At 49.2% G+C, this 24,380-nt stretch overlaps 12 protein-coding genes across 12 annotated transcripts; 4 read left to right on the top strand and 8 right to left on the bottom strand.

The window, feature by feature from the left end:
• Nucleotides 1-243: 243 nt before the first annotated feature.
• On the top strand, nt 244-695 carry N7481_004433 (zinc binding dehydrogenase; the record flags this gene model as incomplete). The annotated part of the gene is made up of 2 exons (XM_057263652.1): nt 244-529; nt 652-695. 2 exons carry the CDS (start codon nt 244-246, stop codon nt 693-695), a joined length of 330 nt encoding a protein of 109 aa, XP_057125313.1.
• Nucleotides 696-2,271: 1,576 nt separating this feature from the next.
• Nucleotides 2,272-3,049, bottom strand: N7481_004432 (Cysteine dioxygenase; the record flags this gene model as incomplete). The annotated part of the gene is made up of 3 exons (XM_057263651.1): nt 2,272-2,378; nt 2,430-2,688; nt 2,762-3,049. The coding sequence occupies 3 exons, from the start codon at nt 3,047-3,049 to the stop codon at nt 2,272-2,274; spliced, it is 654 nt and encodes a 217-aa protein (XP_057125312.1).
• A 567-nt stretch (nt 3,050-3,616) lies between these two features.
• Nucleotides 3,617-5,485, bottom strand: N7481_004431 (Zn(II)2Cys6 transcription factor; the record flags this gene model as incomplete). Its single annotated transcript, XM_057263650.1, has 1 exon — nt 3,617-5,485. One exon carries the CDS (start codon nt 5,483-5,485, stop codon nt 3,617-3,619), a length of 1,869 nt encoding a protein of 622 aa, XP_057125311.1.
• Nucleotides 5,486-5,821: 336 nt separating this feature from the next.
• N7481_004430 (TDT family transporter) lies at nt 5,822-7,268 on the bottom strand (the record flags this gene model as incomplete). The annotated part of the gene is made up of 5 exons (XM_057263649.1): nt 5,822-5,968; nt 6,047-6,332; nt 6,406-6,702; nt 6,759-7,123; nt 7,194-7,268. 5 exons carry the CDS (start codon nt 7,266-7,268, stop codon nt 5,822-5,824), a joined length of 1,170 nt encoding a protein of 389 aa, XP_057125310.1.
• A 387-nt stretch (nt 7,269-7,655) lies between these two features.
• Nucleotides 7,656-9,478, bottom strand: N7481_004429 (uncharacterized protein; the record flags this gene model as incomplete). The annotated part of the gene is made up of 2 exons (XM_057263648.1): nt 7,656-9,331; nt 9,400-9,478. Coding segments are annotated over 2 exons (1,755 nt in total), but the record flags the coding sequence as incomplete, so codon positions are not given.
• A 2,936-nt stretch (nt 9,479-12,414) lies between these two features.
• Nucleotides 12,415-13,767, top strand: N7481_004428 (ubiquinol--cytochrome-c reductase catalytic subunit CYT1; the record flags this gene model as incomplete). Its single annotated transcript, XM_057263647.1, has 5 exons — nt 12,415-12,483; nt 12,593-12,750; nt 12,885-12,947; nt 13,024-13,421; nt 13,478-13,767. Coding segments are annotated over 5 exons (978 nt in total), but the record flags the coding sequence as incomplete, so codon positions are not given.
• A 774-nt stretch (nt 13,768-14,541) lies between these two features.
• On the bottom strand, nt 14,542-15,851 carry N7481_004427 (3-deoxy-7-phosphoheptulonate synthase; the record flags this gene model as incomplete). The annotated part of the gene is made up of 4 exons (XM_057263646.1): nt 14,542-14,696; nt 14,769-15,674; nt 15,726-15,780; nt 15,846-15,851. The coding sequence occupies 4 exons, from the start codon at nt 15,849-15,851 to the stop codon at nt 14,542-14,544; spliced, it is 1,122 nt and encodes a 373-aa protein (XP_057125307.1).
• A 326-nt stretch (nt 15,852-16,177) lies between these two features.
• N7481_004426 (uncharacterized protein) lies at nt 16,178-16,574 on the bottom strand (the record flags this gene model as incomplete). The annotated part of the gene is made up of 2 exons (XM_057263645.1): nt 16,178-16,453; nt 16,506-16,574. 2 exons carry the CDS (start codon nt 16,572-16,574, stop codon nt 16,178-16,180), a joined length of 345 nt encoding a protein of 114 aa, XP_057125306.1.
• Nucleotides 16,575-16,632: 58 nt separating this feature from the next.
• On the bottom strand, nt 16,633-18,999 carry N7481_004425 (uncharacterized protein; the record flags this gene model as incomplete). Its single annotated transcript, XM_057263644.1, has 1 exon — nt 16,633-18,999. The coding sequence occupies one exon, from the start codon at nt 18,997-18,999 to the stop codon at nt 16,633-16,635; it is 2,367 nt and encodes a 788-aa protein (XP_057125305.1).
• Nucleotides 19,000-19,645: 646 nt separating this feature from the next.
• On the top strand, nt 19,646-21,038 carry N7481_004424 (uncharacterized protein; the record flags this gene model as incomplete). The annotated part of the gene is made up of 3 exons (XM_057263643.1): nt 19,646-19,654; nt 19,814-20,091; nt 20,150-21,038. 3 exons carry the CDS (start codon nt 19,646-19,648, stop codon nt 21,036-21,038), a joined length of 1,176 nt encoding a protein of 391 aa, XP_057125304.1.
• Nucleotides 21,039-21,298: 260 nt separating this feature from the next.
• On the bottom strand, nt 21,299-23,647 carry N7481_004423 (F-box protein; the record flags this gene model as incomplete). Its single annotated transcript, XM_057263642.1, has 1 exon — nt 21,299-23,647. The coding sequence occupies one exon, from the start codon at nt 23,645-23,647 to the stop codon at nt 21,299-21,301; it is 2,349 nt and encodes a 782-aa protein (XP_057125303.1).
• A 379-nt stretch (nt 23,648-24,026) lies between these two features.
• N7481_004422 (uncharacterized protein) lies at nt 24,027-24,239 on the top strand (the record flags this gene model as incomplete). The annotated part of the gene is made up of 1 exon (XM_057263641.1): nt 24,027-24,239. One exon carries the CDS (start codon nt 24,027-24,029, stop codon nt 24,237-24,239), a length of 213 nt encoding a protein of 70 aa, XP_057125302.1.
• Between the last annotated feature and the right edge of the window lie 141 nt (nt 24,240-24,380).

The following is a 24,380-nucleotide window of genomic DNA, read 5'->3' as shown; positions in this document are numbered from 1 at the left end:
ATAGATAGCAGCACGTGAATACTAGCGACGACCTCAGTAATTAACAACTTGAATACTAACTAAGTAGTACATATCCTGTTAGTGTTTTTGGGTCGATTCGATACTAGTATCTTTTAGCAACTCGCCATCCCCATATGGTCTCGTCTGTCGCCTCATGTATGTAGTAAGCATTCTCCATATCCCCTCACTCAGTTCCTCCAATTCGGAGAAGCTAGTACATTCTTGCCATTCTATCTCCCCACAATGGCATCAAAGACTGTGAAAGCAGTGCAAATCCAGGAATACAACCAGCCTTATCATTTTTCGGAGGTACCAGTTCCTCACCCCAAACCCCACCAGGTATTGGTGCGTATCAAAGCGGCGGGCTTTTGCCACACCGGTTTGATGGCATTGAATGGTGAATTCAACACCAAACTTCCATTCATTGGATCCCACGAGCCAGCAGGTATAATTCAAGAGGTGGGATCGAATTTGATGGATTTTCAGCGAGGCGACCGGGTAGGATGTATCAATTTCGACAGCGTTTGCGGTGAGTTAGTTGTCGCGACCTACGTGAATGATGAGTCTCATCTGACATGGTTCGAATAATAGGCAAATGCGCAGACAGTCAATCGGGATTGCCTATATATTGTGATAATCCTTCAATGAAAGGCATCACGGCCGATGGTGCTTGGGCGGAGTATATGGTGGCGTAGGTTAGCCTTCCCGACCGGCAGATCTATACGCTGGTTTGACGTTATAGCGATGCCCGATTTGTTGTCAAACTCCCAAATGACATGGAATTCAAGGTAGCAGCACCCTTGATGTGCGCTGGTATCAACTATTTATGGAGGGATTCGGCGTGCCAACATTCAGGAAGGAGGCTCGATCGGAATAATAGGAATTGGGGGCTTGGGGCACATTGGCACCCAGGTTGCCAAATGCATGGTAGGATTCCATGAGTTATTCAAGTTTATCTTGGAAGAAGACCAATGCTAAACTAAAATATAGGGTTACACTGTCGCAGCGGTCGACGTCAAACAGCAAGCACTGGAAGCTGTGGCTTCATATAGAAATTGCCCAGATGTTTTAATCCTTGCAACTGATACAGTTGAGGGATCCCTTCTGAAAATTGATCAAATGACCTCATCAAAGTACAGGGGATTGGATGCTACTATACTAGCAACAGATTATCCATCTGCCTTCGATCTGGCTGCTGCACTCACACGAAAGCATGGTACAATGGTTTTACTGGGTCAGCCGGAAAAGGGAATCACCATGTCATACCATAGTATAATCTACAAGGATATCAAACTGGTTGGGTCCCTGGTCGCTGACACAGCTGCGGCTCAAGAATTGGTGAGTATCTTTCACCAGAATAAACTTCATGTGGATATCAAAAAATGGAAAATGGAGGACGCAGAAAAGATGAGACAGTCATATCTATCTGGGAGGGAATGGGGAAGAATGTGGTTTTCATGTAATGAACATGAGGGAATGGATATAGCTCGTCGATAAGCAAGCCGTTGCATGAAAAAGGCCTTGTCGATGGTTTATCAGGGGTGGTATACATTTTCGGATCTAGTTAGGGGACTCAGAAAGTATGGAATGAGATAGCTTCCGTTTCTTATTCCGGATGGGATTTTCAATCACCCCAAATATTGAGACGGTAGGCAGAGGGGAAAGCTCAATTTGCATGGAGTACACAAACAAGGATCTTCACTTCAAGAATGAAGATAATATCCATCGGACAGGGGTGCGTGATTGTATCACAAGATGTACGTAAGGATTCGGCGATTGAAGTGGATCGGCGACTGAATGGCCCAGCCGTGACCTGTTTCATGGCGATCAGAAAATCAGCTCTGAATGTGACGTTATTTCGGCTTCTAACGCATAGACACGGCCTCCAAATAGCGGTGTCGAAAGTTCATCAATCTGTTATGTGCATCTTATCGTGGACCAAGACAAGCTATTCGTGGAGGTCAACGGCCGTTCCTATCGATGTACGTATCAGTCTGCGTTGACGATAGGTCGTCGTGTTTCTGAAAAGTCAATACCACTAAGGACAGACGTATCCTTATTTAGTTAGCTATAAATTCCAGCATAAACTGATATGTAGATTCGGAGGCTTATAGTATTTAATGATATGCGTCTAATTTCATCGCTAACTAATGGACTCAATTCATGGTTGTTACACCGGGTATAATGGGCAATTTCAAGCAAGTGACGAGTGAAACTTCAAACAGCGCGGTCCAGCCACGGTAATTCATGACTTATGGTCAAATCTTGGTCCTACTGGGCCTTGGGAACCGAGTGGGCCTGGGAAACAAAGCTTGCAGACCCGGTTGCTTCATTGAAGATGTTATAGCCATAGTCAGCCGCATTTGGTGGCGTATAAACTTAGGAGCGGTTAGCCACTGATAAAATGATTGGCAGTGTGCGATACTAACGATGTAGAGAGACGGCAACGTGGTTGCTACTGGGGTTGTGGACTCGATGAAGACCAATATCGTCTGAGATGTAGGTGACCTCATTCATTCCAAAGGTATTGGAAGATTTGATCTCAAGTGGCTTCTCTTCCCCGGACTCCTTATCTGGGGTATAGTAGACTGTTTCGTTTAATCGGCCAGCCAAAACTTTCATAATGCAATGAGCATTGGCATGGTCGTGGATAGGGGAGCCCTTGCCCGGGTTCCATACGAGAAGAAGCTATATTCGGTTAGCATTTGCTCCTGTGATCAAGTACGAGAATATCTATAGCAACTTGAAGACCAGGACTTACGATATTGGCCTTCTGATTTATGTTTTCAATGGCATTTCGGGTGTAGTTCTTGCTGGTGTCGTTATAAAAGTAGTCGATCCAGTCGCTGGGGTCCGAGACATATTTCTTCAATAAAGAAATCAAATGAGCCTCGTCAACTTCTTCCGAAGAAATACCACCTGATTCTCCGAGGTGCTTCTTGATGTCCTGCACGAGCCCTTCGAGGTCGTATCGCTCCTTGAAGTGATGGTAAGAGGGCGAGAACCACTTATCGACCGGGATGTTCGTAGACAAAGTTGATGACAGCATTTTGCGAAAATTTGGAAATGTGCTTCGAGATGGCTGATTCTGGGAGGGATTAAAGGGATGAAGTTAAATGGGTCGACTTTATAAAAATCTAAAGGGGTTCAGAGTCCAGACCGCAATTGCGTGGCAGTCCCCGAGGTGGAACGACGTTGGGTCTTCGGTCGGCGATTGACCCACTGCGCCACTTCATTCCCATCCAACTTGAGTCGCCGAGCGATAAACACGCAGGGGCCTTCCAGTTCATGCATACGTTTTGACCAAGATATGTAGACAAATGCAAAGGCCAAATAGCAGACTGGAATTGGACCCTCTGTTCAGCAGATATTGTCTCACCTGTTGCAAAAGGTTGCTGAAAGGCTCATATTTACTCGGGCGGCGCTGGCATCTATATTGATAGGATTACTAGTACATTTGAAAACCGAGTACTAATTCAAAGATAAATGTACCACGTGATTCACAGGAGCATAGAGAGAGACCAGGATCCGGATCATTGGAAATGTGTATACGAAATCCCTGAATTATTCTTTTTTTTTATAGCCGTTGTTGCCTCGCAAGGGCCTCCTTTATTCTTTAGCTGATGTCAAAATCCGGGATGGATGTGAAGAAGGAATCGTTATAACAGGTCGGATCGACAAAGGCAGGGGTTATCGGCGGAAACAGCATATCCTGGCCTTCCGAGATTGCCGATGCTGGCCGTGTTGGTTGGTGATTCCGCTCTGTGTTACTTGGCGTTGAATCGATTGGAAAGAATTTCCTGAGTGGTTCTGTACTCCATCGCTCCATCGAATCAGACAAGCCGTCCGCCGCAGATACACGTAGGTGAGTGTAGGCGGCATCGGCAAGATTCCATATCCGCTTTGTACTTTTGAGACATCCGAGAACTAAAGTGACCCGATTATAATGATGGTCAAAACATTCTTCAGTGTGTTTGATGGCGGTAGCGAGTTGTGTCATCCCACAGAGTGCCAGTGCAGGGATTACAAAGGGCGTGTGCTTGATTATGTTCGGGCAAAGAGATATCGCATCTGATATTCTCCGGGAGGCCTCGGTTGCTTTGATACTGTGGATGGGACGATTGAGTGTCGACGCCAAACTGCGTGCGGCAACCGGCCAGAAACGATCGTCTGCCTGTGGTAGGACTGGTTGGAGATCGCTTCGGGGTAAATGCAACAGCATAGTCGCATATGAAATTATGATATGGGCCTGGAACATCATCTCATCGATATTGCCATACGAATCGACGATATCCAGCTTTTTGGGGGGCAGGTGGTTGACCCAGCTTACAAGCGCATTTTCAACGGCTTGGAGATGATCACGGTGATGGTCGCGGAGCTTGTTCAAGACAAGAGCTCGACAGAGAATTGTTGTTGCTTCGATACGGTAGCTGAAAGATGAAAATACCGTCTCTTCGGGGGCAAATATCCTCCGCTTGAAGTCTAAAATCTTTCGGGGTGCCGGGATGTCACAGGCGCCGGTATATGCCGATTCCTCGCAGGGCAAACCTACTTCCGGTGCCATGGTGCTGCATAAAAATGTGTTGCCTTTGAAAGGCGCAGCTAAGAGGATATCCGTAATATACAACTCCCACCATGTGCGTCGCATGCTTTCAGCTTCGATGGAATTTTCGGGTTGAGTAGAGGTGGCGAATTCGCGACGATTCATACCAAGCTCCAGTGCAAGCTCAACGCTGTGTGAGAAGGCATTCTGCGCCTCTTGCCATTCGCCGCGAGCATAAATTGTAATCGAGTAGATCAACCATGCCTGGACCATGCAAGAAGATCGCGTTGGGTTGCAGGTCAGTTCTGCAATGGTCTTGTCCTTGTATTGTTGGGTTGGACTTGAGGAAGCATAGTGAGAACCGGCAAAATTCACCACGAGCTGGAGGAACTCGGGATACTGTCGATCATGATAAGCGGCACTTGGGACAAGGATAGGATGAGCGACATGGAAATTCTCGTAAAAAAGACGCAGAAAGCGGTCATCGTAGAGCCAGGGATCATGAGATGATTCTAAATGCTGTTGACTTAGTGGATTTCTTGGGGTAATCATAGACCAAGACACCTGACCAGCAGGGATGCTTGTGTCGTCGGGGATTTGTTGCGGTGATGTGCTGTCCGGGGTATTGGGTTGCTGTTCGTGGGCAGCGACCGGTAGGACAAGGGAGGCCTGGTATCCGATTGGTATGGATTTCATCAACATGACTGAGGCATGGCGCATACTGACATTCAACTCATCCGGATGGTTGGAAGGGGGCCGGCGATTGGCGTCGCGAGTTTTCCTGCGACCCCCCCGCCGTGAGGGAAGATATTGGCAGTACTCGCCGTTTTGCAAGCACCGTGAGCACGAGGGCTTGAGCGCATCACATTTCAGGTGCTGTTTGCGACACTCAGTGCATGCGAGCGATGCCAGGCCGCTCTGCTTGGTTGATCTGGGCGTCATGGTCACTGCAATGAGGACGGCGATGGAAACGGAGAGTTACCCGTTCATTTCCTGTGGTTAAAAAGGCCGAATTCCACTCCAGTCAATAAGAGGGTTGAAAATATCGATTTTATCACTCGACTAGATATCTTTTTTTCCTTTTGCATTCTAAGATCCTAACCTTTTTTCTTTTTTTTTTATATAATTGCCAGTGCCCTTTTTGTTCGGTAGTTTTTTGGCTCCATTTAACGAACCATTACGTCGTGTCATTCGGCGATTGAAATGACCGAGATGAATGGCCACATGTACGGTTACCTGAAAGATACTCATACTTGAATCAAGTCGGCATGGATGTGCCTATGCCTGTGCCAGCCCTGAAGGTGGTGTCTGCGGTCGCTCGAGGTCCTTCAGACAAGGGGCAACGAAGATGTTGCCCTTGACGATGCCACGGCTGGTGTGGTAAGTTACCAGCACCCAAAATATCACAACGATCACTGAAAATATCTTTTCCATGTCAGCATATTTATTTCTCTTCTATCCTGTGCAAGACAGTTTTATTCATATGTGGGTTGTCTAACTTACCGTTCCAAGCACCGAAAAGAAGCGCGATGGAAGCTCCTGGCCGATCGTACAAGTGCAAGTAGTGAAGACACCGAGAGGGAAAGTTAAAGCCCACCAGCCCATATTGAACGGAAATTTCCTCGATTTCAACAGGGTCACGACCGCAAATGTAAGCCAGACTAGGCCAAATGCCCACAACAGAAGACCCAACAGGAGACCAACGGCATAGAAAACTTCTCCGGCTGAAGAACTCAGAGTTTCTGTTTGCGGAAATATTCTCTGTGCACTTTTACCAAGTCTTTGAATACTGTTGCAAACCAAGTTAATCAAATACAATTAGCCAACAGTTCCTTTAATCGCGCATGGTGTTTTTCACTCACCCATAGCCACCTTGGCCGAGTGGACCGAGTGGGAGGAAAACGCTCACAAGCATTGCTTTTGGAGGTAGCTTGAAGAACATCAAGCGTTGCAGGTATATGCAGATAACCATCAATGCTAATGGAATTCCTATTCCCCACAGAATATAGCTTGCAAGGATAGTTCCCAGGGCAAGTTCTGGTTTGGGAAGAATGTCGGCCACGATAGCCCCCGAGGCTGCTGCGACGACACATGAAACGATCGGGAGTAGCCAAGCGGCAGTCATCGAAGAAAGATCAAGACCGTTTCGACGAGTCGTCCTGTAATTGGGGAACTATTAATCCAGAAACATGTTGTAGGTGCCAGGGGCTCATACAGAATAAAAGGTATACCTATGGCCACGACCACAGACACAATCGCATCAAATATCCAGATCGCCCAGATGAAATAGGCAGCTTTATCACCCCATGCAGGTACACACACCAAACAAAACATGTTTATGATCGTGGCGAGACCCATGGGGAATGTACCAAGAAAGAGAGACTGCACTGGATGGGTAACCATGACTCCGAAGATCTCCGGGTATAGGATGTAGCGTAGGAGAGTGATGGCTAGGATCACGACGAAAAACGCCAGATTGAGGGCAAAAGCGACAATGGATAAGTAGTATAACCATATTCCGTTGTATGGCATCGTATTTAGTAGAATAGAAACAATTCCGGTTCCCATATTTACTTTTATCTTTAATCAGCCAAGGCCTTGGATCTATGTCAATCAAGATGAGAACTCACGCAGGCGTAAAATTGCGAACAACTCGGCGCCATCCAGTATTATGTTTAAGCTCTGGAGGCTCAACTCTCCCATCCGTACATGTTCCTTGTCCCATTGTTAAATTGATGGTGTTCCGTCCAGATGTCGACTCGTGAAAAAAGGATGAAAAAAGGTGAAAAACAGTCCACAGAAATTCCCCTTACATTGTTTCTTTTAAAAGAAATTGACAGAAACAATTTACTACCGGCCGAGAAAATAAAATTGTAAAATCTTTCATGATGTGACCCCGAATCAAAAGGCCACCTTCCAAAGGCCGGCTAAAAGGAAACGCCGATTCGTGGTCGCCGACCCTGTCTGCGACCCGTCGGACTCGTAACTATTTTCTGGTCTTAATTGAAACGTTTTAAAATAATCTAGTGGATCGCCTGGTATCTCTGTCTTATTTAATTATTTGGACAAGGTTGGCGTTCCAATGTCTCACTAAATAGGATATACTCAAGTACTAACTGTAATATTGGAACTCATCAAGGCCACGTCCCCCTGGCACCATTGGCAAAGACAACGCCTTTTGGGCAACTTTGACCTCTAAAAGCGCGGGTCCCCGCGTTTTTAGCAGCCAATCCAATTTATTGTCGACTTCTTCCATCTTAGAACAGCTCTGAGCCTGAACACCCATAGCTTTAGCGGCTTCCACAAAATCTGGGTTGAGGTTGTGACTATGACAGAACCGATTGTTGAAATAGACCGTTTGTATATGCGTAACCATGCCTTGCTCTTCATTATTTAGAATAACAACTTTGACGTCAATTCCAAATTGGCTCGCTGTTAGCAATTCGCTAATTGTCATATTGAAGGATGCATCCCCATCGATGTCAATCACAAGGGCATCTGGACGGGCGACTTTTGCACCGATCGCTGCAGGCAATCCATATCCCATCGTTCCAAGTCCCCCAGAAGTAATCATTGTTCTGGGGTATCTCCATCGGAAATGCTGAGCGGCCCACATTTGGTGTTGACCGACACCCGTTGTAATTATTGTGCGCTCTTTGATAGGATCAACAGCTTCACTAAGCCGCTCGATGAAGTGTTGTGGTAAAATCATGTCGTCGCTGCCACTTTGATTGATTGCTTGGAATGGATACTGTCTTTTCCAAGATTGTATTTGCGATAACCACTCAGGACGTTGTGCTGGCTTGACTCTAGGTAAAAGGAGCTGAAGACTCTTTGCACAATCACCTATGACAGGAACTGTAGCTTCCACCACTTTGTTGATATTCTTTGGGGAGATATCAAAATGAATTATTCCACCACGACCTTGATTAGCCGCTAATTTGGCCTCCGGTGCGAATTTTGGGATGCTTCCAGTCATCCGGTCGTCAAATCTTGCACCCAGTGCAATAATCAGATCCGCTTTCTGGATGGCCATGTTTGCATATCCAGATCCGTGAAGACCTAGCATATGCAGGGCTTTGGGGTCCATCTCATCGAAAGCTCCCAGACCTTGAAGACTAGTTGTCACGGGTGTTGACGATTTGTCGGCTAGCTCCTTCAAAAATTGAGGTCCCTTGGAAGTCGCGAGTATGCCTTGACCGGCATATATAACAGGCCTTTCGGCCATGTTGATTAGTTTTGCAGCCGCTTCAATTGATTGAAGAAGCTGGCTGTGCTGAGCATCTCCTATAGCCATCGTCGCAATTGAAGAATCTTTGGGACGGCCGGGAAACACTTGTGTAGAGAGTACACCTGCAGTAACATCTTTTGGAAGCTCTACCAGAACTGGTCCTGGACGACCACTTGTAGCAATTTCAAAGGCTTCGTTGATCCTCCTCGGCAAATCTGCCGTTTTGCGCACGCTAACATTCCACTTAGTGCAAGGTTGAGACATTGATAAAACGTCTGCTTCCTGAAAGCCATCAGTACCAATTGAATTGGTGCTAACTTGTCCACAAAACACAACCATGGGGGTACCATCAGCCAGCGCATCCATCATCGGTGTGATGAGGTTTGTCGCGCCTGGTCCAGATGTGACCAGCACAACCCCAGGTTTGCCGGTCACTCGAGCGTACCCCTGAGCCATATGGCCACCACCTTGTTCATGTCGGGGGAGGATGAAATCAAAATGTTTCGATTCATGAATCGCGTCGAAGACCGGGAGTATACAGCCTCCGGGATACCCAACTATATTAGGAGTACATTGTGAGTCAACGTTTTCCACCTTCAAGTTCAATGTAGGGTATTTCACATACAGATATGACGAACATCATGTTGAATCATCATTTCATGGAATATTTGACCCCCGGTCATTCCTAAAAATCTGCACAAAACCTAGATTAGTTGCCAATCTGCATACCACTGGTGTACAGGGTTTGGCTCACGAAGCATCTGGGTCAATCTTTGACTGCGTAGTATTTTCGCGATTTGAGAAATTTCCGGAAGGAGTATCTCCGTGGACGTAATATTTTCTGTAATCAAGGTGAGGCAAGTTCTCCTGCATGGTTCCAATACCTAGATGCCTAGTCACTTACGTTTTTGGTAGGACTTTGCTCTGAGGCAGAATGCTGGGTTCGTTTGGCGGGGGATTCACAAAGGCTTCAATTGAGATAGATGAGATATGCCTTTGACAGTGATACCCCGTTTTTGGTATGTTTAATTGACCAAGTCTACCATATATGGTATGTCGCATGGCTCCAGACATTCTGTTGCGTTCCAATGTCAGCAAAGTACACTGTTGCTTCACAAAGGGACTAAAAGAAGAAGCAGAGGTATTTTCGTCACCTAAATGGTGACTTCTGAGTCATCTAATAAATAATTAAGAATTGTGCATAGCTCGAGAGGCATGCTAATTATGTCCGTTGAGCCCGGTCCCAAGTGACTCATCAACCGCCTCGATCTCGGCCCTCGGGCAATTCTTTCGGGCAATTGGAAGCCCGAGACGCGAACTCAATAATTTCACCGGATAAATTTAGAAAATACTTAGTAGATCCCTTGGATTGATCCTATTCAACCAAATTCATAACCAACTACCCCAGTCTCTGAGCAGACACGAAGATTCTGAAGTATAATGATCCTTGATTGGCAAACAGTACCCGAGGTACTTCGTACTAGTCAGCGAAACTTTTGAACGCTAGTGCGGTAATGCTATTTGAAAAATGGAAGAAGAATCAAAAGGTTCCCAAAATTTCGCAAGTCTATTATCGATTGTCGGTGGGCTTGGCTTCTCATGGTCAAGAAACAAGAATGGCCCAAGAGCCGTTTCTAGAGTTAATCCCAGTTCTCCGCTTCGGGCTTTTTTAAGGTTAACAATATTTATAGCTAATGTTTAGTTACCAAATTCACTGACTTATCAAGTCGCCCAAGTATGACTATGCGCCAACTGGAAACTTGAGCAACCACGGCATGACTGCGGTATTGTAGACCAGTATACTGCTTCTTCAAGAACCTCTAATACATTCTCATGGTGTAGGCTTAGACATCCCATCGATATCACTTAACAGTTTTCGCTGATTTGGTACTATATTCTGTTTTGATATACGAGTATCCTATTCGTATATCGTGACTCGCGCGCTTCTGCCGATGCTTTGGGTAGTAATCAGATTAAGCACTCTGTTTGACCCTAGACGATACCAGATTTACTTGAAAGCATCGCTCATCTACAGTACATTTTATGGTCTATTGTGGATTAATTTGAAGGCACTAATGAATCGAAAACCACCTGAAATTATCGGCATCGTGACGAAACACTTCTAGTGCGCACGTTTGTGCCAACCCTCAAGATTCTATCTTGAGGGTTGGCGTAGATGGATACTCGCAACACGCAGGCAATATCCATGGATCACATCACATTTTAGTGGCTTGGCTGAGCCAATCGCTTCTAGTGAAAATAGTAAAGACGGATAACGCTCTTCTAAAATTCGGTTGAAATGTATTTATGTGAGTACAGCTGCTCGGCATGTCGTATATTATCATGTTCCGTTTCGACCTTCGTCTCAGCCGCTTAGATTTTTTCTACGAGCGCTTTCAGCCAGGCTGTATTCGATCTTGTGTTTCTTTAGGTGAGTTGTACGATTGTCGGTAGCTCCATCATCTATGCGGTCCTCGAAATTGGTTCTGGCCGGTAGCGTAATGTGATTATGCCAGGGGTATTGACTACAATCAAGATCTTCAGGGAGATTCCTCTAGGTTCGCCCTGTGAACCGATGCTGAGTATCATAGTCCAGAGCATTAGAAAACCAGCAATCGCAGGGCAGCAATCTCCGATTTGGTTCCCAATTGTGATTTGGCTTTCTTTCCGCATCATAGGGGCGCTGCAGGTCTGCAACCATGCGGCGTCTCTGCCGCCCATCTCCTCCAGTCTAACTACATCTCTCAGCTCGAGGGACTTCCGATGTCCAATAAAGCCCGCCGGAGGTACATAATCAATATGACAGCCTTGCTATTCACATGCCTGGTTTTATCAAGGCCGATATGCTTGCGGATTCCTTCTTCGCGGTTATCTTGAACAGTATGAAATCCGTGGCGGATTGGCTTCGGTATGTGGTGGATCCTAATTTTTCTTCTTGCCGGATAGAGGTAAATGGGGCGAATCGCAAATTTCCAGTCGAATGGCCACAAGCGAAAGCGGTGCGGTGCAGTTGGTAGGGAGGCGGAAAGGACGGGTTCTTCATGGAGAAACAAGGCGATAGGAGTGCGAAATAAGTGGTCGATGGCTGTTTGTAGTTAATATATTTCTTCACTCTGCAATTAAATCATCGAATTGAGCGGATATTAATTGCCAGACGCCCGTTGTATCGGCATTGAGGCGACCAACAGCCTGGAGAGGAGCTATGTATTGATGTTGACAAATGTCACGGGTTGCACGTGACTTGGAATTTTCGGAACGGATCGGGAAGAGACGGCCAACAATGAAGAGACGAGGTCAACGGACAAGCCAATGGAAGAAGTGAGAGGGAGATTTGGAATGAGTAGAATATATTAGTATTTGCATTGGCATCGAAATAGAAATATCTTCCGAGAAAAGTGTCAAAGAAGAAGTAAAGCATCACCCGAAGAATTCGCGGTTTTCACCGACGGCAGCTCCTCGGCCAATCAGCGCGAGGGTTTTACGCTCCCACTGCCCCCAGCGAGAAACTTGACCTTCGACCTCATCTCTCGACTTCTCCTTGTGCACCACGTACCCGCCCCTCCCCCCCTCCCCTCCCCTCCTCTCACTTTTCTTTTTGATTCCTTTCCATCGCTTGTCGATCGGAGGATTCGAATTCGTCATGCTGGCACGTTCCCTTTTGCGCGTGCCCAACCGGGCCATCGCACGCCAGTCACTCGGCAAGTCCACGGTACGCTCTTACCAACCTGATCAACCCATTGACCTCGGTCAACAAGGGCAATCGATTCGCAATGCTCTGTTTGAGTCCGAAAGACCTGACTCACTAACTCAATCGACAGCGTGCCTCTTCCACCGCCGCCGGCGCCGAATCCGCCAGCTCCCCCTTCCACCTCACCCTCACTGCCTCGCTCGCAACCGCCGCGGCTGCCGGTTCCGCCGCCTGGTACTACCATCTTTATGGCCAGGAAGCCTTCGCCTCTACACCTGCTGAGGAGGGGTGAGTACTTGATTTCCCAGGGCATTGAGATTGGAATCCCCCCCAATGCCTGCCGGCTCCGCTATGCCGAGCCGAGAATTGTGTGATCGGGATCATAAATGACAGTCAGACTGATTTGTGCTTCTTACTTTTAGTCTGCACCCTACCCAGTACCCTTGGGTTCACCAGCGCTTCAACAAGACCTTCGACCACGCCGCGTGAGTGTTTTTTTCGGCCTTACCCGATTCGGCCATCTCACCCGGGCACAAACACTAACATTTTCATCTCCTTCAGTCTTCGCCGTGGTTTCCAGGTCTACCGTGAAGTCTGCGCCAGCTGCCACTCCCTGACTCGTGTCCCATGGCGCTCGTTCGTTGGTGTCATGCACACTGTCGATGAGATGAAGACCATGGCCGAGGAGAACGAGTACGACACCGAGCCCAACAACGAGGGTGACATCGAGCAGCGCCCCGGAAAGCTTTCCGATTATATCCCCGCTCCCTACAAGAACGACGAGGCTGCCCGTGCCGCCAACGCCGGTGCTCTGCCCCCTGATCTGAGCTTGATCGTCAAGGGCCGTCACGGTGGCTGCGACTACATCTTCAACCTTCTGACCGGTTACCCCGATGAGGCTCCTGCCGGTGCTGCTGTCGCCGAGGGCATGAACTTCAACCCCTACTTCCCCGGTACCGGTATGTGACGACTCTTGTTCAAATTGACAGAAGTGCACTGCTAATCCAACATCTAGGTATCGCCATGGGCCGTGTCTTGTTCGACGGTGTTGTTGAGTACGAGGATGGCACCCCCGCCACCACCTCCCAGATGGCCAAGGATGTTGTTGAGTTCCTCAACTGGGCCGCCGAGCCCGAGATGGACGACCGCAAGAAGATGGGTGTCAAGGCCATCGCTGTCCTGTCCGGTCTGTTCGCCATCAGCGTCTGGGTCAAGCGCTACAAGTGGGCCCCCATCAAGTCCAGAAAGATCGTGTACAGCCCCCCCAATTGGACCCCGCCGCTAAACATCATGGCCAAATGGCCTGTATGAGTTGGGAAAATGGGAGGTATCCACGAGGTTGAGCGGCCCATTGGGCATTCCCCTGTACTATTGCCCCGTTGGTCTTCTCACCGCGGAAAGATCTCTTTCATCATTTGTTTTTTTGTCTCTAGGGTCGCTTGCCCTTGTTTTGTTAGAACTCCCCGGAATCACCTGTATCTGTATCCGAGATATATTCTCTTTTCCTTGCCTTTCCGAAAACTGTGTGCTCGAGGAGTCAACTGAATCTAATTTCTTTTGTGAATGTTTTGTTCTTGGTATGTATTGACCTTTCAAGTTATTGATATTGTGTAGACCGGATCGAATTTTGGTAGAGCATTTCAAACCCTGGAGGTTGTTCCGCCTTGGGAGCATGATTGATCCTCACCTAGCCGATGCCCAAGTGGTCGGTACTATTTAGATCCGGGGGCCCAGGAACTTGAAGTGGCTAATTTAGGTAGAAACTCGATATAGACAGATAGTATGTTACTCAAACCTAGACATGATGAAAATTTACTAGTACATAATATTCATTACAACTTGAACCTTAACAGCATATGGCTCTTCGGTCATGGAGGTAATATACTCTACTAGTAGTACTAGGAATTAGTTACCAGGTGACCAACTTGAATAATGAAGGAAGAATATTTTGATATTTCGACATGATAGAACCATAACTTTTCCAAATCCGGCAGGCAACGCTCGACAATGCCTCATAATTACATCCATGTGTCATTAAAAGGCTAAAAGGCGACAGACAGAAATCACAAATGAATGGGCTTAGTTGGCGCCATTCAATTTCTGTCTCCGCGCGCGTACGGCTTGAGCGAGCGTCTCGAGCGTGGTCTCGGTGTCCTCCCAGCCAATGCACGCGTCTGTGATACTGACACCGTACTTGAGGCCGGCCTTGCCCTCGGCAGGGACCTTCTGAGCGCCTATAGGGAAGACAGTAAGTAAATAACAATCACGATGAATGAGAGAACTGTCAGGGGAGCATTGATATTTACCTTCGTTGATGTTACTCTCGATCATAACACCCATAATAGCAGACTCGCCGGCGGAAATTTGCTCGCTGAGAACAGCGGCAACCTTGGGCTGGTTCTTGTGGTTCTTCTCAGAGTTGCCGTGGCTGCAGTCAACCATTAGACGGGGAGTCATGCCCTTGGCCTCGAGCTTAGCCTTGGCCTCGCTGATGCTCGCGGCATCGTAGTTGGTGCCCTTCTTGCCGCCGCGCAGGATGACGAAACAGTCAGGGTTGCCGACAGTGCCAACAATGGAGACAACACCAGGCTTGGTCACAGACAGGAAGTGGTGAGGGGACTTGACAGAGCCGATGGCATCAACAGCAACATCGAGCGAACCATCGGTGCCGTTCTTGAAACCAACGGGGAAGGACAGACCGGAGGACAGCTCACGGTGAACCTGGGATTCGGTGGTTCGGGCGCCGACGGCACCGACGGAGAGACAATCGGCCAAGAACTGGGGGGAGATGGTGTCAAGCATCTCACTGGCGATAGGCATGCCCTTGTTGGTCAGGTCAACGAAGAGCTGGCGGGAGGTGCGCAGACCCTTGTTGATCTTGAAGCTGTTGTCGATATCGGGATCGTTGATCAGACCCTTCCAGCCGACAGTGGTACGGGGCTTCTCTAGGTACGAGCGCATGACAATCAACAGGTCATCGGCGTACTTCTCCTTCAGCTTCATCAGGCGATCGCAGTACTCCAGGGCCATATCGGGGTCGTGGATCGAGCAGGGTCCGATGACCACCATGAGGCGCTGCCTCTCCTTGTCGGTGCCATGAACGACCGCTACAGCCTCAGTACGACCATTGAGAACTGTTTCCCGGGACTTATCGGTCAAGGCGATCTCATGTTGAAGGAGGTTAGGTGGGGTGAGAGGATTGTAGCCGACAACTGCAGGGTGGTTAGAGCAGATCAATTGGGGAAAAGCAAGGCTGAACGTACTGCGAGAGTCTTCCAGGTGGCTGTGGTTGCCCACATTGGGGTTTTCAATGAAGAACTAAGCCATTGAGTGTCAGTTGTGTTTGGCGGGGCAATCAATGATTTCATGAGGGGTCAACTAACCGACATGGCGGGGCGAGGCAATTGGCAAAAATGGGGGATGTGGTGGGGTGTGGAAGGGGTGAGAAAATAATATTTGAATTAAGGGGTAATTGATCGAAGGGTATTGAGGAATTGTATCCAGGAGCAAGAGAAAAAACGAAGCTGCAGCAGCTATGAAATAAGAAAAAAGAGCAAGGGAGGAATGAGTCAACTCCACGTGATCCTCGGTGAGCGGCGCCAGTCCCCAATCACCGTGGGCGCGTTAACAACTGCGGAGTAAGGAATAGTAGTAGTATACTCGTAGTAGTAGGTACCTCCAGGGCTTCCAGGCGCTAGGCCTTGGTCCTAGCCCCTTAAAGCCTAGGGAATATGGGGTAGCTGGGCACCTGGGCACCTCGGCTCTCCGATCCCTGCTGCACCCGACAGTCCAGTTCCTGCAATCCCCAAATGAAATCCTGGCAGATCTCTGTGTGCTGCTCCTTAATCGACGCCATCTGCTTCTGGTATAGCTCCATCCGTACTTCTTGTGCTCGGAAGAGTTCCTGTAACATGAGATTGCACCCCTGCCGATAGATCTGTAGCACTTCACGGATGCTTTCTTGCTCAGTAGCCAATTGAGTCGACAAGTGCTGTCATACATTTAGTAATGCACTAGCACATCTATCAGTAGATCGGACTCACCTGGTCTGTTTCTAGTAATCGGTCATGTGCAGTTTGTTGTGCAGTCTTGAGAGCTGAGATCCATTCCATACCCTCAGTATCACCTTGCACTATTGCATCTATCCTTTGATCCGACGATTGACCAGGGCTATCGATGTTTGGCTGTGAACCACTCCGCGGCCCCCCCCAGTGACTTTTCTTGAATGACGCTCCGTGTGGTTGTCTCGCCGAAGGTAGCTCTGTTCATGTGAGTTGGGGATTCCACCGGTCGTTTTTCCAATTTTTGGCTTTCCTCGAGAGTTTTCGCATAAACATCATTTTCGGCCTTTCCAGAAAATAGGAATGGCTTCGTCTTCTGTTTGATTAGGTCTTCTGCTTCTATGCCATACTCTTTGAACATATCACGCTGGAATTTGCTCCAGATTGGTCGGGCTACAGGCTGGTGCTCAGGTAGGTGCTCGGGTAGGTACTCGTGGAGGTACTCTTCCAGACTCTCGTCACTCGAGTATGAGTAAATAGAGCTTGAATCGCTTATTCTAATCATAGACCGGATCCGGCCCATTTCCAAACGAGATTGAATCTGACCGGTGCTTGTGACCACCTGGGGCTTCAGTCGAGGGCTTCCATTATGATCAACAGCGCAGCCTCGTCGTGTAGACCGCGACACGGATGCCCAAGATCGAGCTGCTAGCAATGGCCGTTGGGAGTCTGGGGTCTGTTCACCCCTATCACCCGGGTGAAACGATGCCTCGAGATGGTGATCTTCTAATACAACTGAGATCTGCGATGAGACAGCTGTCTCACCTCCAAAGATCTGGGGATCTGGTTCTTTTCGATCATTCGCGAGCGGAGTATCAGCCCTATTAGCCGGGGTGTCCGATAAACGGGGCATTTGCGGATCATCTTCAGGCATTTTATCACATTCGATTGCTCCATCTCTTCCGGTTTCATGTCCTGTTGATTCCTTGCTGTTCGAACTCCCTCGAGCTGGGGGTGAGTGCGGGTGTGCCGGGTCAGCCGTATCCAAAAGGGCATCCTTCCTTTGAGAAATCATCTCCGCGTCTAAAGTTGACCGGGAAGGTCCAGGTCCAGCCGGCTCCCCGCATGCACTTGAGGAAGCGCTTTGCACTTGCTCTACTCCTCTTTTCGACCCCAGCGAAAGCTGGCTGCGAGTAATGCGTTTCGAAGATTCCTGTAGAGCGGTAGTACCAGGGGAATTGGGGCTGGTTGGGGTCATTCCAGACATTTGTGTGGAGCGAGCACCATTTCCGAGGGCCTGGTGATTGTGAGTAGTCCTTTTTAATCCCCGGAGAGCATCGGTCAGTTTTTTCCCGACTGTCTTCCCTCTTCCATGAGCATCCCACATCAAAGAGTGTTGATCTGGAGGTCGTTTGAAATCAGCATCTGGTATGGTCTGATCAAAGGCGGCTGGTGAGCAGCTCGATATATCGACAAGCGTCTGCTTGTTAGTAAATACCTCGGTCCTACTTGGCTGTCGCTTTTCGATGTCAGGAAGAGTGATGTCAGGAATATCCGTTCCATCATTCACGTCCGGAGGATTTGATTTGATCACAGTTAAGTGCAGCACTGCATTGGGCTCCGGCGGATCTAATTGGAAACCACCCATGGGGTCAGCGGTTAGAGATAACTGATTGATTGCATGGCCGGGATTTTTGTATTTCCTGGCTTGATTCCTGGCAAATTTCCTACGAGTTCCCGAGGTCGCATGGGGCCTGGAGACTCTCCGTCGGCGTTTGCCTTTTTGATTTGGTGGATTTGAATGTTCGGAATCTGCGGACGAAATCGACGGTTCACCCCTGTCCACACTATCTTCATCAGCCTCACTCCGGTCCACGTCTGCTTTTGTCTGCAATGTGTGGGTTTTGCGAGTAGAGCGTCTTGGCCGGAAGGGTATAAGACACCCTTGCATGCTCAGCCTGGTCGACCCTGGCTCTCTATCGAGAGCTTCAAGTTGAGACGGAGCACTGGTCAAGTTTGTGGCAGAAACGACCACAGAATGGTTAGTTTGCGACGGATCATCCTGTGGGTTACTGGTCGCTGAGCCAGAACGGGTAACTCGCAGTGGGGCCTGTAATTTCACGTCGGATATGGAATTAGATTCTGCAGTCGGACGTCGGTTATCTTCTTTAGCCACCAGATTGCTAGTCACCAATGATGTGCGGCCGCACGTTTCAGTTGTGTGGCTCGTCGTGGACATGGCGTGCTCCATGTCACGAGGCTTAGGCGCGATATCAGCCAAGTGTGACGAATCATCCATTAGAGCAGTATTAAAGCTCATGTGCTGGCCACCACCGGTCCTTTTTTGTCCTTTTTTGCTTGACGTTTTGCCCAACATGATATTCACTTCTCCCGTTGCTCCTGGAGAACGGCGATTCTGATTTCGGGACGAGGCGAGCCCTCTGGGCTCGGATAGGCTTGCTTCTTCATCCTTTGTCCGAATCAGCTCTGCGGAGTCTAACTCGACGAATGCTGCGGAAACCCGGCGACGCTTCATGGTTGTATTGAGAGCTTTCGAATGTATCTCGATGGGGTTGATGCGAACCCGGCGTTCGGGCCAATGTGGTCTCCACACGTCTCCACACGTCGATTCAACATGCCTCGAATGTGATGATCGTCATCTGGTAGCTTCAAACATGAATGAAAAGTGATGAATAGAATGATCAGTGCTGCTTGTGGATTCCAATGGTTGCTGAGTTGCCCATGGCGAGATTGAATCAGCCGAACTGGAATCACATGATGAGTACTCCAGTCGCACCTTCCGCGGGGGCGTGGCGTGCATTCCTTCTACGCAGTTTCTTTCCTTCGATTCTTCGATTCTTTTTTTTTTCTATTGAATTTCGATTGCCTCTAATTCTCCTCATTCACGCATCTTCCTCGGTCACTCGTTCAAGGCCCGACCTTGAGCCGGCGGTCTAGAATGTCTACTCGGGCGATCGCACTCAGATCGGTCAGATGCACTGACCGCGAATTTGCTACTCCACATCATCAAAGGCCGCCATTCAGCTGCCGCCAGTCCGTCGGATGAAGCTCTGGAAGCTTCCTGCCCTCGTCCCTCGTCCCTCGTCAGACGGGGAACCGGAAGCTATTCAAGCCGGTCCCGACCCTGCCGTGATTATTAATCGCAATCAACTGGCTTATCAATGCCCCTGGTGCGCTAGCGGTGGGAAGGATTGCACCGATCTGTTCAATTTAGGACGCCTGGATGTTGACGTATAAAGAAGCTGGCCTATGACTAACCTATCCGCTAACCTGCACTTCTGTCATTTGGCCACACCGACTCCATTTGTTCTTCGTCATAATGGCTCGAGATATCTCCCCCCCGGGTTGCCCATGACGAGGCGGACTCGCCTGCTCTCTACCGGTTCAATGCTATTGAGCCTCTGAACCAGCTGCAAGACCTCCCACCTGTGGTCTTTCCTCAACCTGCAGGCATCGACGCCGATATCCCTCCAACCACCTCCAAACAGCGTCGTCGCGCTTCCAGTCTGGATGGCTCGCTCGATTACGATGTGCACTTGTCTGAGAAAATCGCCAAAAATCTCCAAGAAGGGCAATCCCTGACGACGGGGACAGAGGGAACGGAACAGTCAGTCTTTTACTTGGCCTACGGATCCAACCTAGCCGCAAAAACCTTTCTCGGCAAGCGGGGGATTAAACCGCTCTCGCAAATCATCGTTCTTGTACCGGAGCTACGGTTATCATTTTAATCTCCCGGGTGTTCCGTACGCTGAACCCTGTTTCGCAGCCACAGAATTCCGGGATCCCGACTCCTTGGAAGAACAAGAAGAGTCTTCTGAAGATGACTCAGCGTCCAGTGTGGACGGAGAATACCTGTCAGAAAAGACACCGCTTGTCTGTGAGACGCGAGAGCTGCGAGCGGGCTCCCACACCCATCGTTGGAACAAACCACTAGTCGGAGTGGTTTACGAGGTAACTCTATCCGACTACGCGAAAATCATCGCTACGGAGGGGGGCGGCGGTGGTTACCGGGATATCGTGGTGGATTGTCACGCTTTCCCTGATGACTACAGGTCTACCGATCCCGTGCCTAGTCATCCAGACACCCCTCCTTTCAAAGCACATACTCTCCTCTCGCCCCAGCCCATGGTTGATGAAAGCGGCGGTGCGCTAGTGACACCATCCTCGTGCTCTAAGCCCTCGTCACTGACCTTCGGCCGACATATGCGTCCCAATCTTAATTACGCTCAGCCTTCTGCTCGCTACCTCGACCTAATCACCACGGGTGCGAGGGAACATAATCTTCCGGTAGCTTATCAAGAATATCTTTCCGGGTTTCATTCTTATCAGATTACAACGTTCCGGCAAAAGGTCGGGAAAGTGGTCATCCTGCTCTTGTTCGGCCCCATCATTCTCTCCCTCTTCGCGCTCTGCAAGAAGCTTGCAGGGCCCGATGGCCGCAGTCCAGCGTGGCTGTTGTCTCTGTTGAATTTGATATTTGCGACTATGTGGCATAGTTATGATTGTGTCTTCAAGAAGGTGTTTGGAGATGGCGAGCGAACAATGGATGATTGATACCCTTTTTGTGTACTACTACTAGTAGTCCAGATCGAATCTTAACCTTGGTGCCAGTCCTACAGGTGAGCATCTACTACATAAGTTTCGAATCCTGACGCCTTAGGTGAAGCAACTTGGAAGCCAGGTGGTTCCAGTTTCCAAGGTTGTAATCGAATTTGAAATATATTCATCTAGATACACTTGGTCGATTGATTATATGCAATTTACTACGACCAGTTCCGAGTCACGCCCCTTATACAAAAGTAGTAGAAGTACTGTCAAGATGAGTCAAGACCATTTCTCGATCGACCATTTCTCGTTCCAAGCTCCGGAATCTTGAAATCCACAATACAAGCAGCAAATGATGGACGACGGACGGGTGAACTCCCATTTTGCTTTCCCGTTGGAACGGCGTCGGTAGGTTCACCTTCCGGAGCCACGCTTGGCACGAAGCGGCTCGTACCGTACCGGCCAACGAAGTCAACGTTCGATTGTGTGGATTTGCGTTTGCGAGATGACCGAAGAGAGGGGGCGGGTTCGGGCTTGTTGCCCAATGTAGCGGATTGAAGACTCCCGTCTGATGCGATGGTGATGGATTTGCAGCGAGGGGTGTTCTGTGTGTGACGAGGTGAAGGCGTAAATGTATCAATGTCGAAGAGGGTGGACTGTCCATTCGCACCAAAAGCCCACACGCGCGCGCCTCCATTGCTAGACTGTAGTGCCAGCTCGACAACATTTTCGACTCTTCCAATTTCCTTCCCATATATCTTGAAAGGCCACATCATTGCCGTGGGACGGTACCTAACACTTAGGAGGAATTCCCAGTCTCCATTCTGATTTTGCACCAGGCTCTCGCGGCGTTTGCGACAGCGCTCCGGGTCAACAAACCAGTTGTGCGCTAGGTCACTATCACCCATGACACCGTCACCTTGGCGCTCGCGCTCTTTGCGAATCACATTGAATACATCTAAGGGCACCGAGTATAGGACAATGCGGTCTCGGTAAGCAGCTACAACACGCAGGCCCCAATTCAAGTCGGAGCCTACTGTGAAAACCGTCGGGCTGCGAGCGTCATTCGAATCGGGAGGAGTTACTCGAGCGAAAGGCGGGACACAAATAAAGGCTCGCGTGAGACTTGTTGGCCCGCCAACTGGAGCGTCGGATCCAATGCAGAGGAAACCGGTGCGAGGCTCGACGAAGATGATGTGGTAGCCATCGTTGATAGGGACCGCGCGATAGTGGTGGCAGTGTGTGGCCCTAACAAGGCTCAAAGCGGAAGTATTGGTCGGAGCTCTGCGACCGAAGGATTGGGGACCTGACAGCATATGGAATTGGCATTTCTTGGGATGGTCCGGGTTTGGCGATTGCCGGCATGCGCACTCGTGGACTCCGGGTCCAGCCAGAGAGGATATGAGACGCATTTCTGACGGGGTTCCAGACGTGTTCGGGAGGAAGTGGAGGGCTTCGGAGGGCTGAGACATGGGGAAATGTCGTCTTTGGTCTCGCTGTGTTGCCTCGTCCACCCAGTGAACCTCGATGCCACCTGCACAGCCAAATGCGACGCAGCGGCGACCGGGATACAGTGCGATCGTTCGGGGAGGGTGGTCCTCTGAGCAGATATTGTAGTAGTAATGTTGCGAACTGTGATTGTTCTTCGACATCTGGCGTATATCCTGCTTCACAGTGCCAGCAGTGCCAGCAGTGAATACAGAGCCAGTGGGTGATGCATTCAGGTCACACACCATTCCCACACGGTTTTTCAATAATGCCGCTATGATGAATCTGGGTGTACTAGTATCTAGAACTGCGGAGAGAACCTCGAGCTCGCATTCGATAGTGGTGATTGGGACCAGGTCAGTGTCCTCCAGGTCTATGGACCGAGACAAGCTAGACTTTCTCCCAAGAAGTTGAAAGACGTGTATTTTGCAGCCGGTCGTCACAAGAACATAATTGCTGCAGGTACTGACACTGAAAGTAGATGATATTTCCCGTGTCCTTTTCTCTCGGACGTTGGAGAGGATGCGACGGCTCTTGGTAGGAGGCAAGCCTTGCGCCAACGCAGAGAAATCAATGACCTGCGTGACCACAAAGCCAGACTCTTCAATATTTGATTTTCGTCCGGCCAGTAGACACTCGGTTGCAAATCGTCTGCTCATCTTCCAGACGTCACTTTCTTCAATCGATGCCCGGGGTCGAGTTCTTTGATTCTCAATATCCTGCTGATATGCATCCCACCACCCGGCTCGCTTGAGCATAGTCTCTAACAAATTTCGATGCATACCCACGCGCATCCATTGCGAGCATGTACGGCGAGCATTGTCGAAATCCCGAGGTGTTAACATGGAAAATATTTGGAGCAGAATCTCAGGCGGTGTAATGTTCGCAGCCGGGGACGATGAGCCACTCGCGATATTGAGATACTCGCCGCCATTCGGAGTAGTATGGTATGTCGCCGACCTTACTTCGGAGTCGCCGGAAGACGCAGCATTTGCGGTTGTAATTGAGCGGTGTGGATGTGGTTGTGAGACGGCCTTTGGCCTAATTTCGGATTTTCGCTCGGCTTGTAGAACACTAACTGCGGACAAGTGCTTCAGAGAGCCGTTGTCGTGAGACCTCAGAGCCGGCATACTACTAGCCATGTAGCAGCCCTGGCCACTCAACACACACCACAACTTGTCGATGTTCTTAGCTTTGGAGAGAGGTTCAATGAACAGAAGTTGAGCCGGAAAGATAAAATCGATCAAAAGCCAGCATCCACGAAGACTTTTCCCTCGGGGGTGGTAAAGAGATATTCCACTCCAGATGCGTACAGATGATCGGCCGGCAATGTGAGATAAGTCTAAAATGGGGGATGGTAGGGCTCCACATCAAACGGCAGATCGAGATGTGGAGAAGATTCAATGACGCATCGAGCGTTTTATTCGCTAGCGGAGCATGAAAGACAGATCTAATCTGGTGGGCACGATCTCACGGGCGGGAGTATCTCATGGTGGTATATCCACGAAAATGGCGCGCGCGCGAGAGAGAGAGAGAGAGAGAGAGAACAAGAGTCCGGGCTTTGAGGCAAATATGTGGGAATCGGGTCGCGAGGTTGTATTCCGCTTCAAATGGGATGGTGTCACCGAACCGAACGCGAAAGCGGTGGGGTGGACACAACAAGAGTCCCTGGGACAACCTGAACCTGAGCTGCAGAGTGTGGACGAAGAATCTGATAGATAGACTCGGGCAGCCGGGGGGACGAGGCAAGGGTTTTTCTACTGCAGGACCAGGGAGGAGGGGGGGAGACTCCAATCTATACATTCAAACTTTCGCCATCGTCTTGACGTCGAGACTAAGACATGAGCCACGTTGATGGCGGGA

This window comes from Penicillium waksmanii (assembly GCF_028829765.1).
Source record: "Penicillium waksmanii strain IBT 27052 chromosome Unknown utg000004l:1.0-5674109.0:1.0-5678898.0, whole genome shotgun sequence".
Taxonomy (NCBI): domain Eukaryota; kingdom Fungi; phylum Ascomycota; class Eurotiomycetes; order Eurotiales; family Aspergillaceae; genus Penicillium; species Penicillium waksmanii.
The sequence above is the reverse complement of the archived record's forward strand: the minus strand, read 5'-3'. Positions and strand labels throughout refer to the sequence as shown.